The sequence below is a fragment of the Rhopalosiphum maidis genome, chromosome 4 (genome assembly GCF_003676215.2).
Source record: "Rhopalosiphum maidis isolate BTI-1 chromosome 4, ASM367621v3, whole genome shotgun sequence".
Classification (NCBI taxonomy): domain Eukaryota; kingdom Metazoa; phylum Arthropoda; class Insecta; order Hemiptera; family Aphididae; genus Rhopalosiphum; species Rhopalosiphum maidis.
This window is the reverse complement of record NC_040880.1, coordinates 31,472,678-31,488,055: the sequence shown is the minus strand read 5'-3', so window position 1 is coordinate 31,488,055 and position 15,378 is coordinate 31,472,678. Positions and strand designations below refer to the sequence as shown.

Sequence of the window (15,378 nt, the reverse complement as noted above, 5' to 3'; positions counted from 1 at the left end):
CATTCACTGAGTATTCACAAACTACCGTTTTAGACTTAAGCGTGACAACTGTGCGCATGACGGTTGGCTCGATGCCCGAAAATCGTCAAAAACTTGTGTCTAATGAATAGGAGGAAATAGCTGATGAGCGTGTGTATGCGGTGGCGGTGGCGACTATCGTCTAAAATTATCGTCTCGTGTATCCCTGGCTCTTTCACTGGAGTGTAGGAGGAAATAAATATATTTCATTTTTGTTCAGTGTGCAGTGTGCTTCCGAGTTCTGAACCATATGGTAGAAATATGTATGCGATCGTCGTCACGCTATGTACGTCGATCGCGGTGTTATTGCTCGTGGCGGCTTCCGAAGACGACATCAATAAGCCATTGGCTGGTAACAAGGTCGTAAAAATCGGTTGGTTTTTGTCTTCATAATATTATATTATTCTTTTTATCTATGTTATTGTTATTATAGTTATTATATAAGTAAATACTGCATACGTTGGAGTTAATTGAGGGACTCGGAGGGGCGTAGTCCCCCAAATATTTCCTAACAACCCCGTCAGCATAATAAATGGGTGGTAACTATCTGGTAAAAAATCTAGTGGATGAAAGTCTAGTGATCTAAATGTCATAAAATCAAAGTATATTATGGTCAAATAATATTTAAAAGTATAAATAAAAATATTAAAATAATTTTAAGTTAAAGTTTAAAAAAAGATAATTAAGCTATTATTTTGTAATAAAAAAAAAATTGAGCTATATTCTCAATCACTCCAATAAATCATATCCTGAATCAAATGAGTATTGCACTTCTTTTAAACATTAGTAGAGCAGTTAAGATTTGGCGCCCAAGGCAAAATTAAAAATATTCACCCGCTATTTTATTTATCATTATGCATTTCAATTTTTTTGGCGCCCCCTTTAAACCATGCGCCCGCGGCGCATGCCCCCTAGGCCCCCCCCCACGGCACAGCTCTGAACGTTAGTTTTGGATTTTACTATTATCAATTGTAATAAGGTATGTTTATCAATTTTACTTCGACCACAAAACATTTCGATCATATTTTATCGACCTTAATAAATTATGTTGATACCTACGTATATTATTTATTGATCGACACATTTTTGTTTCAAAATATTGTGTTTAACCTCGAAAACTGAAGTACCTATATCTATAGATAATAATATATTATAATATTATAGATAAACCATTTTGTTTTTTTACAGTTGCATTTTTCAACGAGAACGATGATTCCGTCAATCAATTGGCGTATAACGTGAGCGCAAAAATTGTTAATATTATGGACACGGTGTTACCTAAAAACAGAATCGTCCAAAGATCTGAATACGTCATAAACGACATGTATAACGTAACACGTGTTGGTGAGGAAATAGATAAATAAATAAACAAAATTACAACTCTTTCAACTCTTTGTAAATGTATAATATACAAATCTATGTATACTATTATTCAATTATTCTACCATAATAAATACAATAAATACCGGTATAATATATTATAAATATAGGTTAGCTCGTTTAAATGATTAATAGTTATATTATATAATTTAATCACGTTAATTTATTTAAATAGGTACTTTATTGGAAGAATATAATAACATTTTCTAAAAAAAGTACCTATATATATATATATATATATATACTTATATAAAATAATTTCAATTTAAGAAAAACTTATTAAAACTGATACATACAAATACATAATTTTAATAATTAATAACTAAACGTAGTCAAAATGTTACACAAATTAAATTTTGATTTTTTTTTCTGTTTGTTTTTTGATTATACACTCTATGAATACACACGCGGATTTTTGTGGTAACTATCTATAAAAGTATGCGACACGTTGAAGCTTGGAATCGCAGCATTTATTGATGGAACAGATGACGAAGATGTTGAAAATGTGGTTAGATCTATTAGCACCCATACACAAATACCATTCATTGAAACACATTGGAAAAAATTTCACCGGCCTCCCGATCCTTACTCCGTCAATATTTATCCTGATCCATCTCTTTTAGCGCAGGCAAGTATATATTATATTACCTATACGTTCCAAATTGACAATAAAAATTATTACACAATATATATTATGATACAATCAGTTTTGGTCATCAACCCTCAAAAGCATCAACGCCGTTAATGACTAGATTCTACTTTCTTTGAATCCTTCTTTTAACCTGTAGAAGGCAAATAAGAGTATTATATTGTCTACAGACTTTTTATATATGTTTAAAAATATGAATTTTTTTGCACTCTCGCTTTTGGGATTTAATATTAACATAAAACCAACGTGGGGTACTAACGATTCAAAATGTATACAGGCTATAAGAGATATAATATTGGATATGGATTGGGAGTCTTTCACTGCTATCTATCAAAGTCCAGAAAGTTTGATTAGACTCAAAGCTCTGTTAATGCATTTCGATTACGGGCAAAAGGCTCCGGGAAAATCTATTAAAATCATTCAAATTCCACCAACGGATGATTTTCGGTAATCCTTATAAACAGACATAATGGTCTCACTATCTCTGAATAATACACCAATGATTTATTTACAAATAATAACAATATTAATAATACATTACAGGCCGTTGTTCAAGGAATTAAAGTTGTCTGGCGAAAAACACATTATATTAGACTATGAAGTCGAACACATCATGCGTATACTAGGACAAGCGGAGGAAGTTCACTTTATGGGAGATTACCAGAGCTACGTCATCACAAATTTAGTAAGCAAAATCGATGTATCATAAAAAATATCACATATTATATCACCTATATTATTTATCACTATTGTGGCACATAGTGGGATTATGATAGTATATATATATAACAGGGGTGGCCAGCGAAAAGAGACTCGCGAGCCACCAAATATATTAATAAATATGGAAGAGATGTTACGATAAGATGTTTGGTCACCCCTGATATAAGATTTTGTCTCGTTTCAGGATGCGCACACGTTAAGTTTCGACGTATTCCATAAATCGATGGCTAATATAACGTTGATCCGATTAATCGATCCAGAAAGTCAGCACGTTAGAAACGCTGTCGAAGAAATCGTGTTCAATGAACAAAAAAGCGGACGAATCAGTGTTCTATCGCCAGATACGATAAAAGTAAGCATATATGTATAATTATGTACTAATTAATTACTATAGGTACTAAGATCCATACCGAAAAAGTTGTGAAGTACTATTTGTAAGTTTGAAAATCCAAATATTTTTATTATCAAATAAATCAAATTTTAAACAATTGCCTACCGATTATTTGTACTGAATATTTGAATTTGTATTTTCTGATGATTAATTTATTTATTCTTTTAACAATGAAAAATTAATCTTGTTAATATGTTATCTATAATTTTGAAATAAAAAAACTTAATTCCATATTATATATAGAATTATCAGTTATATTGTAGGGAAAGACGATGACTAAACAACATATCGAGCAAATATTATTATACTGAAATGTAATATTAACTTTAAAAAAATAAATTATAAAATTTCCTTTAGTTAAAAATATATTTCAAATATTTATAGAAAGTGTTTGAATAGATATTAGTATATTACTTAAATACACTGGCCAAAATAGTTTTGTTAAGTATTTTAATACAATTTAAAAACATTCTTGGCGCCGTATCCTTTGTAATATAATGCTTTTTACGTGATTTAGAAAAAACCTAATAAAGGGATTAGCCTTTAGGTTACACAACACCTTTAAAGCTTTATTACAGAAATCTATCGTACCTTTTGCTTACAGTAAATCTACGACATTTTTAAAAGTTTTTAAAAAATAAAATAAATACCGTTATTTTGATTTCCTCCTATATCCACATGAAACTACTACATGCCTACACAATCTTTTAAAAATAATTTAGTTAAAAAAGCACAGGTCTGCGCACTATACTATAAAAAAACCAATATCTATCCGCTACATTTAGAATGAAAAATAAACGAATGGAATTATAATAACAATATTATGACTATCATTTTGGCATTCGTCTAAAAATCATAATAACCAGTAGGTAACCAAGAGTCGTAATAGACACCAAATACCGAAAATACAAGGATTTAATTTTCTTACTTAAATGTACATAATTATATCATAAATATAGGGACCTATACATTCCTCTGCACTAATATTTGTAACATAATTATTTTTTAAATTTGTTTTGTACAGACTAAAACCGCGTTGATGTACGACGCGGTAAACTTTTTTGCAACGTCGCTCCATGGTTTAGTATCCACGCAAACTATGGGGCCATCGAGAATCGTTTGCAACGACATAAAACCGTGGGTGCACGGATACAGTCTAATCAATTATATGCGAGTGGTGAGATAAGATTGTATCATTTATTGAAATACTATATTTTTGTCTACTATAACATTTTTTTATGGTGATCGATCTTCAGATGGAGTTGAACGGATTGACTGGAAAAATGAGATTTGACGCCGAGACAGGCTACAGAAATTACTTCAAAATAGATGTGGTGCGAGTAAAAGAGAGTAAAAAGCATCGTTTGGGATCTTGGGACCCGGTGGAGGGGATGACGCTAACAAGATCGGCGTCGGAAATGAATTTAGAATTCGTCCAGTCGATTACGAATAAAACGTTTATTGTCGTCGGTAAATTAGTGAGTATATTATTATAATCTAACTATACGTCTAGATGAACCCGTTGTGTGTACTATTATGTTAGTTACGGGGAGTCTGTTTAATGCGAGACACTTGTCACTTTAAAAACACTAACGTTTTTGAAATTCAGCAAATTATAGTAAAGAATATAATTTTTTTCTAAAAATATTTTGTAATTACTTAAAATTATGTAAATGAAGTATTTTCAAAAACATTAGTATTTTCTGAAATAATTAGTGTCTTACGTTAAAGGGATCTTTCCGTACACATTAATGGCATTGGCGAAATGGATAAGGAGGAGACCAATTTTTTTAAGGGATGATCAGAAGGCGACTGTAGCTTATAAATTGGTATTGATTAGTATTTTATTTCTTACTATGACGTTATTGTTAAAAATAAGATAGCAAATAGTTTTTTCAATTTTTGGATTGGTGGAATATTAGACCTACTACCTTTGAACACTTTCAAGTTCACTACGCCACTATGATAGTAACATAATGATCAAAAATTCATAACTAAAAAATAAATTATTAAATAAAAACAGGTTCAACCATATTTGATGAGATGCAATGCCACGGAAAAAGGAATGGACAAAGACGAAGAGTGTTTCGAAGGTTTTGCATATGACTTGGTCGAAGAAATGGCCAAATACAATGGATTTAAATTCAAATTTACCACAAACCAAGATTACGGAACCATGCAAAAGACCGGCAAGTGGAGTGGTATGATTGGAGAGTTGCAGTCCATGGTAAGCTATATATACATATGTGATATGTCTAATAACTGCAATAATATGCGATTACCCGATTACGTGAATAAAATAAAGTTACTTAATATTATATTAGGTATAACACTAACTATGCCTAGTTATACTTTGGTCCATTCGACAATAATTACCACCGATTTTGTATAAGTTCTCCATAAAAAAAATTATAAAACTATATATACAGGATAATGTTTTAAAATTAAGATATTCGATCATTATCTAGGTAAATTGTTATTTTTAAAAAAACGAAAAAATATTATTTTAACTGATAATTTTTAATAATATTCATATTAATACGTGGTTTTTTTAAATTTAGTATAATATACTATAGCGCAATCTATAATTTTAATATCATAATCATAAGCCCTATATATAGCATCAAATTAACCGTGAAAACATTTTTTTTCTTTTTTTTTTTTTTTAACACAAAAGCCGTTCTATATAGTGATAATCTGAATACTTCTTATTCGAGAGTTTATTATTATCACGTTCATCTAAATACATATACCATGCATAAGACCCTACGGGATGAATAGGTATACTTCCTATTGTATTTATGGGGGGGGAGGCAGAGTATTTTAACCATCCTAAGAATTAATGATTTAGCAAATAAGAACAGAAAATTTCATTTAATTTTATAATTTGACTATATTTATACATATAAATATATAGGTAATGTAATGATTTTTTCACCCCCCCCCCCAAAAAAAAAAAAACAAACAAACAAAACAAAAATTAAAAAGTAAGTTGTAAATACATTACTGCTTCCTATACTTATTATATATTACGGTACGCGTGAATGATGGCTATTTGATTTTTCACCGTTTTCGTTGGTTGTGCGGGACGCTGTAGCGAGCTGATTTAGCGATATGTGACCTTACGATCACTTTCGACCGGCGGAACGCAGTGGACTTTACAACACCATTCATGACGCTGGGCATAAGCATACTGTATGCGAAACCGGAGAAGAAGAAACCTCAACTGTTCTGGTTCTTGAACCCACTGTCATTCAGCGTTTGGATGTACACAGCGACCGCGTACCTAGGCGTTTCCTTGTTCTTGTTTATGTTGGCCAGGTAAGCAAGGAACAAAATAGAGTCGTATTATTTAAACAGTTTGCAGACAGAAACCACGCCGTTGGCCTTAACGCGTCATAACGGTCATAGTCCGCCATCGTGTAACCCATCCGCCACTGGCGTGTATCGCGACACAGTGCAAACCATCTATATATATATATATATATATATATGATGTAGGTATCATGTATATAATATAATGTAATGTAATAATTATATGCCGGATTAAAAAATAATACCCAATGGTATATTCATAGGCGAAAATTGTTTAATAATTCTTCCATGGGGAGGGGAGGATATCGTGCGTTCAATCCTCGACTGCAATAAAGCCTAAGAACAATTTCACCACGAATAGTAAAACATACAATATTTGCATTAGGTAATATTTTTGTAGGCAAACTGCTCTAAATGTATATGTTTAATGTGCCTATATAGTGCAACCCCATATGTAAGATTTTTAATTTTGTAAATAATTAAAATATTAATAGACGATCAGTAAGTATATATATTAATTTGTTATTAACACCAATTATTATAACTTATATAATATAATAACTAAATTTCAAGTTTGAATTTTGGAGTTTTGGACCTAAAAACTCCAATAATGCCCTAAAAAATGAAAAAAATGACGTTAAGGGATTGGAAGCGATGATTTCTGTCTTTATCTAACATACAACATAGGATTATAGAAATGTTCTATTTCCAACGTACCGATTGATATGATGAAGCGATAAGAATTCTGAATACAGATTTGAATTCGTCATAAAGTCTATTTGAGATCGACTTTCCCTCATATTTTTGATTTTTTTAATTTTTACTACTCCAAAAATTGAAATATGTCAATTTTTTAATTACTCTTTTTTAATATAACGTTTTTAGGATTTTGGAAGGATAAAATCAAAAATGTGAGGAAGTCGACCTCAAGTAGATTTTATGACGAATTTAAATCTGTATTCAGAATTCTTATCGCTTCATTATATCAATCGATACGTTGGAAATAGAACACGTCTATAATCGTATGTTGCGTGTATGTTAGATAAAGACAGGAAATCATCGCTTCCAATCTCCTTAAAATTAAAAATTGTCGAAAATTGCAAAATAAATTTTCTTATTCTCATTCAAAAATACGCATTACGGATTTGTAACCCAGCGACTCAGGCGAGCATCGTATAGCAACCTCTGGTAAAAAATGAAAAGTGCATCGAAATCCCAGCCCTAATAATAATTATTAAAACCCCACAAAACACCAAATAAGTCACTTAGATTATCAAGTGATCAACGCTGTCTTATAGACCGTAAGCCTGCAGTAAATGGTGTAACAACAAAATGCTTATCATCTACAAAACATCTTACGCATCTAGACTGCACTGTCTGCACTAGTCCAGATATATCCAGTTAATCCAAATTATATAAAATTTATTGATTCAGTATCATAAATTTATAATTGTTTACACTGCCTAATCAAAAATGGTTTATATGTCCAACTGCCCGACCAATAAGATGTAAACTATTGCATATTTTGGTTTGAACTATTACAATTCTATTGTTCGTAAGTTCGAAATATCGCGAAATATAATTTGATCTAAAACGGGTCCTTCCCAATTGATTCAAAATTTAATTAGATGAATTATATTATTCATTATCATTAACTTAGTCCAAACAGATCCTGCAGATCGTAGTTCCTGCTCCTAATAAACTATCAAAACATTCAAAACCCTTCGGCGGGGGTAAAAAAATCCTGTATTCTCCCACACAATTTTCGCCTATGAATATATATTAAATAAATATTGTTATTATTTCGCTTAATAGTCATCGATTTAGGCGGGTTGAGTTGAGTTTTTTTCCATAACATTGTCGAACACAATAGTATTTTCTGTAGACGACTAACATCCCGTGTAAATATATTATTAAATCTAAACATATTTACAAATCGGCCGTGATGTTATATTTATATATTATATAGTATAATGCATATAACATATTACGTCTATAACAATAAACAATAATAATATATTATATGCGAGGCCTCGGCGAATGTATATATTAATACATATTATGTATTATTATGATCACCGGAAACACCGTGAACTACTATATATTTTAGCCTTTAGGTATATCGGTATATATTAGGCGCGTATAGGTAGATACCTACTACAGTTGGCCCAGACCGTTGTGGAACTGTTTTCAGAATGACACCGTTCGAATGGGAACTCCCGCACCCGGTCAAGCCCGGAGACAACACGATGGAAAATTCAATGACGTTGCTCAACTGCCTATGGTTTTCGATCGGTTCCGTACTATGTGCCGGATGCGAAGTCCTACCCAAGTGAGCGTATTGCGTAAACCTATATTTGCCGATGGCTGCACGCGTGATATATACTGCACTATGCCACTAAAAATACATAATTATTAATTATATACATATATATATATAATATGTTAATTAATTAGAAAGTCATACTAACCCATTTTTAAATTGTTTTTAAAAAATCAAAAACATTTGAAACGTTTTTTATATAATGGTAAATTATGGTTAAATAATACCCACAAACTCATATAGGTAATATTGCATACAATTTCTCACTACATCATGAATTAGTAGGTTATTGACTTTCTAATCACCTAATTAATATATATAGTTTCTAGTGTATGAACTATATTTATAAATAATTGTGCTGTTCGCATTGCTTGCCAGTTTGTGTGTGTACTTTTATGGTTTGAGTGCGCTACGAGTTTTCCTCGCTACTATCAGTGGCGTATTTATTAGACTTTCATTAATAGTAGCAGAATATATAATATAATGTCATTATCACACGCAATACTTATGTCAATATTTCTAAGATAGAAAAAAACTTGTAAGCAAAGTTGTTTAAAAAAAAAATTTTAATTTAAATCTGAACTTAAAAGGGGATGGTGGGGTTTGGGGTATAATTTTAAATATTATTTTGCTATGCGTACCTGAAAAACAATTGTTTTGTTTAATTTAAATTTTTTTAAATAAGTGTAATATTAAACCCTTTATACATTGAAAAAATTCCCGAATGAAATTGGATGTGAAAATACAAATTATGTGCCATTATCGTTGAACACTGTACATTGTATAATATAATATTATCACTATCATATAGATGTCGGATAATATTTAAAAAAAAAATGTATTTGTTATTTTAAAAATCTCACAAAAGATATTATGTCGACGTAGTAACATAATATACATACAATAATAACATAACAAAATTAGATATAGGTATATCTTACACATTATTATTATTCTGTCTGCTATTGCTATACAATTTATGTTACCTACCCACCACTCATTATAAAAATATGCCACTGACCGAGGACCGAACTATACATTAATATGCTTTTTAAATTCGTACTTATTATCCGTTTAGAATCTATATTCTATACGCATGGCAATGTACATAGGTATATAATACATATTGTATAATAACGCGTATCCTAACCCAATAATAATAATATGTAATACCTACATATAATATTATTCCTAATATCACGGCGACTATGGTCTGTATGATACGACGCTGAGGCTGCAACAGCAGCGTGTGCTCGCAAACGAAAACCAGTGGCATAGCCGTTTGAATGTTATCTATCCCCGTTGATTGTTTGCAGAATCACACCCAACGAATGGCACGACCCACAGCCGTGGAAAGACGGTAACAACGAGCTTGAGACTAGGCTTAATGTGGCTAATTTGATATGGTTCAGTTGCGGCACCATGTTGCAACAGGGTTCCGATATATCACCTCAGTAAGGCAACAACACGCGAACTTGGCACTGTGTTTATATATGCATATATAATATATTTACATATCGTTAGTAAATTCTTATTGTGTCGAACTAAATTAAAATCCGATTGAAACTACCATTACAGTGAGACTGGATATCTCGAATTTTTCTGTTCCCTTTGAGATTCGACATGACAAGAGTTTACTGTATTTATATTATATATTCTTTATTAGTATATATTGCATATGTACTGCGTAGAATAACTAGAATATTATATATTATATATGATACAAATATACAGTAATAATTTACAAAGAAATGACAAAAAAACTTTCATGAACGAAACGCTTTTGATGACGGCGTGCACAACCTGTTCATAATGCATGTATACCTGTATAAATTATAATGTATCTTTAAATTACTATTTTTTTTTTAATGTTAAAGAACATAATAATATGCTATTTTACATTTTATTATGATTATCAGTAAGTATTACTTATCCTTAAAAATGAACAAAGTTTAAAAATCCTTTGTGTTTCCAGAGATATCGTGTGGTTAGTACGATAACCTCATGACATTTTTATATTTAATAGCTAATCCGGTTAAACGAATATGGATTGCGGGTTCGTATAAATGAACTTGAATAACTTGAATAAACTTTTAAATTAAAATTTTCTATCGAAAAGTGCGCTTTCAGTTTTTCTCGGATTTTTCAATTTTTTGGACAACTTTTCCAATTTTTCTAATAAACCTAACTCGGACTATTACAAACATTTAAAAAGAAATGAGCCCAATCCGGTACATGCGTTTTCAAATTATTCGTTTACCAACAAAGAGCATTTCATTTTTATTTATAATATATTGATGTGTGTTATAGTCTTCGTTATTTGATTATTACTATTTTATAAAGATGATTAATTGTTATTCAATAGGTACTTGTATGATTGCTTTGTAATATATTATTGTGACTTACAATAATAATTTGTGACGCAAAAGCGTGTCAAACTACTCAAACTATCGTCTTTTAACATTTAACATTTTAACCTGCACAGTCCGCGTGGAATTCCATCTTAATAATAAGTTTATAAAATTCCGAAAGTCTTATAACGAAAGGCCTACTAGTATTATATTAGAAGTCTCTAATAATAATGATATATTATTTTTATATCACACAACTTTACTATAATATTTTCTAATATAACGATTTTTATTTTATTAAATCTTTATAAAACTTCAGGTACCGCCTAGCTATATATAGGTACATCAGAGTGAAAAAAAGTTAATTATGATTCTAAAATGCTGACTAAATGTAGTGAATTATACTGATACGTTATTTACCGTGATAGCGTTTTCGCATTATTCATTATGTCAGTGTAATGTCGCTGTTTCTCTAAAGCAATTATAATATTTTCGTTTATATTGTATACGGTATATTATCGAATTATTTTAAACTAATAAATACCTAATAATTATAGTATACCGTACTCTAATTACCTATACTGCAGTGCAGTAGATACAATAATATCATGAAATGTTTCATAACCACTGTGCTGTGTACGTATATAGGGCAGTATCCACGCGTTTAGTGGCGGGGATGTGGTGGTTTTTCGCGCTGATCATGACCTCGTCATACACCGCCAACTTGACAGCGTCTATTACCAGCGGACGTTTGGACACACCGATCAAGAACGTCGATGACTTGTCGAAAGACTCGAACATCCAGTACGGCTGTTACGAAGAAGGATCAACGGCTGGTTTTTTTCAGGTCTGCCGCAGTGCCCTATAATGTGCTTATACATACGTCACATAAATCCGTTATTATATGTTATAATTATAATATTATTATTATTATTGTACAACTGACTACAACTATACATAATAATATATAAACATATATAGTATCTTAAATATGAGGTATATGATTATCACGTCTGGAACGATAATAATAATATACCTAGGTATACACAATAATAAATCAGCAGTATAAATAATGACGTTCGATATATTGTGCAGAAATCGAACTTGAGTTTGTACCAGAGGATGTGGAGCGTGATGGAAGCGTCTAACCCGACCGTGTTCACGAAGAGCAATCAGGAGGGCGTAGACCGGGTACTCAAAGGTAAAGGCCGGTATGCGTTTCTCATGGAATCATCGAGCATCGAGTATCAGACAGAACGCAACTGCAACCTGATGGAGATCGGCAATACGCTCGACTCCAAAGGGTACGGCATAGCAATGCCGATGAGTGAGTAGTATATTGCCTTTAAAATAATATTATAGGCTACTGGTAGCCAGTGTGTATATACAATTTAGACATTTACATCATCAGCAGTCATCACTAGCAATCATCATAACGCTACTTCAATAAAATATCACTTTCTACATATTACAGTTATATCTCTTTATTTTTCACTTACAATTTGATGTTTGTAATTAATGTTTCTATAGATTAGTTGACCTATAACCAAAATTATTATAATAGCAGCTCTTCGTAGGCATACAATTTTACTCACTTTTAATTTTTAGCAACTTTACTACGCATACCTATAATACATATATTAGTCTTTTAAAACCTTTTATCAACACGTAAACCTAATTATACACCTATTATGGACCAGTGAATATACCTACTCGATATCTCGATGGAAGTATAGGAAGTTAATGTCTAATAGTTCATATTTTAAAATATTCAGATTTTTGAATGTTTCCCACGCGGAAGCCAATAATATTGTATTAAATTTCTAATATAGTACTATGTATATATTTGTACGTTCAGCCCGTTCAGGAAATATTACATTTAACCATGTACGTATAAAAACCACCGCATGGCGCATACTAAATCTGAACACTTTGCATTAGTGTGATTGTGATAACATACAAGATAAAATATAAAATAATAATATACCTACCTAATAATAGTAATAAGATTGTAAATTTGTAAATAATTGCAAAAGGGTCGATGTTACCGAAGCTGTAAATTAAACAATATTGAATATTGATATAAAATATATTTCAATACATATAGACATACTGCATAAGAAAATTAAATTTATTTAGTTTTAATAAACAATAGTATGATGTATATATATGTATATATTGTATGGTACCCATTGGCAATTAGGTATAATATATTATTCACCTATCACCTAAAACATAAGTAATCGGTTATTTTTCTTTTAAGATTCGCCATACCGTACTCTAATTAGCGAATCAGTGTTGAGGTTACAAGAGTCCGGATTCATGCGAGAGCTAAAAGACAAATGGTGGAAAGTTCAAGGAGGCAATAAATGCGAGGCGAGTGTCTATAGCGAATGATACATATTGACAAATCATGTTGTATCGTCTTTATTTAAAATTTTTTATTATTTTTTTCCCTTGAAGGAAGAAGACGAAAGCGACGAACTCGGTTTTACGAAAATCGGTGGCGTTTTTGTGGTACTGGTTCTCGGGTGTTTGATTGCGTTTATGTTTTCCATATTGGAGTTTCTGTGGAACATCCGGAAAGTGGCCATCGAAGAAGAGGTAATATATGACCATATTTAGGTACCTCTATGTGGTGATCTTTGTATAAATTATATTTTTTTTAATTTTTCTACCAAAGAATTAGGTTACCTATTTTATAAAATGGCACTTATAAAAAAAATGGACCCCACTCATCGCACGCCACCCCAATAAATAAATAGTAGTTGTTCATAATTCATCAAGCATTTTAACTTACTTTAAAATATCATAGTGAAACTTCCATTTTACGAAATATTTTTGTTGCTTATTCGACTTTGTTATATGGAAGTTTCACTGTATATTAAATTTGATTTTTCGGTTTGTTTGACCGATTACCAAATACTTGCAGCGCGATTAAAATTGATACCTCGTCTGCCCTGACCGAATCCAAGTGAATGTGTAATTTATATTTTTGTTTTCGTTTCAGATAACACCGAAAGAAGCATTGATTTTAGAATGGAAATTCGCGATGAAGTGTGACGGAGGAGTCAAGCCACTAAGACGGCGGCATCATGTCAATGCCGATACGAACTCTGACACGAGCTGAAAATATAACTACGAACGACATTAAATATACTCGTTTGTAAACTAATTCCCCCCTCCCCCGCCAGTGATAACGAAATACAAACTTCAGTATCAGTTGAACGATATTCAATATATAGGAAAACGATTAATGTTTAATAAACCTACATATAGATATAGGGAAAATCGACGAGCAAAATCAGAGTACGGCACGGTAAATAAATATTAAATTCTCGTGAGTAAAATATTACATTTTGGCAGTATTTTATGAGTACAAAATTTTTTGTTTCAATAATAAATGTGAATTATTTTACTATTAATTATACAAGTTGTAATTTTTAATAAGCCCACTTGAAATATCCATTAAATAATATTTCCTCTAATATTGTATATAGCAGGTATAGGTATTCAAAAAGTCAAAATATCTTAAGCGTGTAGAATATATTTATAAACTTAAAAAAAAAAAGATAAGAAATGTATTTATACGTTTTATAAAATTGAGGCTCACTACTCAATTCCCGCGAGAACAAGCTATAATATAATTGTTACAATTATGTAAGTACAATATAGGACATGGACATTTTATGGACTAAACAATCTATCATTCGATGCAAATAAATAAATAGAATGACATGAGAAAATAAAATAAAAATTAATTGATTTTAATTTGTTAATAGCACTTTTTTTTTATCTTACTTATAGGTTCTTAAAATATTCCAAATAACATAAAGTGTAATAAACTACATTAAAAGCAACAATCACTACTGAATAGTATTACATAGGTACATATAAAATTAATAAAATAAACCAATAACTCATTAAATATCAAACATATTTTGTAGAGTAAATATTCTTTGAAATTAATGCTATTATTAGCTAACTGTTGTGCCCATTTCATTCTGAAAAACTTTAGCAGGTACTTAAAAAAATTAATTGACCTTTTTTAATTTCACATTATACTATTTAGTCTTTAAAATTTAATTTTAAAAAGAGAAATAAGACAAAGGATAGTAACAATTAATAACAATAGAATAATAATTGAAATCTACATAATAATATATTGAATAAATTATATTATTATTTTACATATGAAATGTAGTTCGTACATCAAGTTATTTTAATTTTG

General features: G+C 30.7%; 1 protein-coding gene across 3 annotated transcripts; it reads left to right on the top strand.

Annotated features, from left to right (window-relative positions):
* The first annotated feature begins 190 nt into the window (after positions 1–190).
* LOC113549933 (glutamate receptor ionotropic, kainate 3-like) lies at positions 191–14,572 on the top strand. 3 transcript variants are annotated; one of them, XM_026951464.1, is made up of 17 exons: positions 191–391; positions 1,207–1,362; positions 1,836–2,026; positions 2,325–2,494; positions 2,591–2,732; positions 2,952–3,119; positions 4,183–4,335; positions 4,415–4,636; positions 5,182–5,385; positions 6,256–6,479; positions 8,668–8,805; positions 10,113–10,250; positions 11,796–11,994; positions 12,243–12,474; positions 13,411–13,523; positions 13,611–13,751; positions 14,158–14,572. In XM_026951464.1, exons 1-17 carry the CDS (start codon positions 280–282, stop codon positions 14,275–14,277), a joined length of 2,823 nt encoding a protein of 940 aa, XP_026807265.1. In that variant the 5' UTR covers positions 191–279; the 3' UTR covers positions 14,278–14,572. The 3 variants fall into 3 exon arrangements, with proteins under 3 accessions (XP_026807265.1, XP_026807267.1, XP_026807266.1); XM_026951466.1 differs by lacking the exon at positions 10,113–10,250 and having other exon boundaries at positions 192–391; XM_026951465.1 differs by lacking the exon at positions 8,668–8,805 and having other exon boundaries at positions 193–391.
* The last annotated feature ends 806 nt before the right edge of the window (positions 14,573–15,378 follow it).

Bases quoted from the DNA above. Each gene is read 5' to 3' on its own strand.
- LOC113549933 (XM_026951464.1), top strand. From the start codon at position 280: ATGTATGCGATCGTCGTCACGCTATGTACGTCGATCGCGGTGTTATTG. The intron at 392-1,206 runs GTTGGTTTTTGT...GTTTTTTTACAG, and splicing joins TAACAAGGTCGTAAAAATCG to TTGCATTTTTCAACGAGAAC. The intron at 4,637-5,181 runs GTGAGTATATTA...AAATAAAAACAG, and splicing joins TTATTGTCGTCGGTAAATTA to GTTCAACCATATTTGATGAG.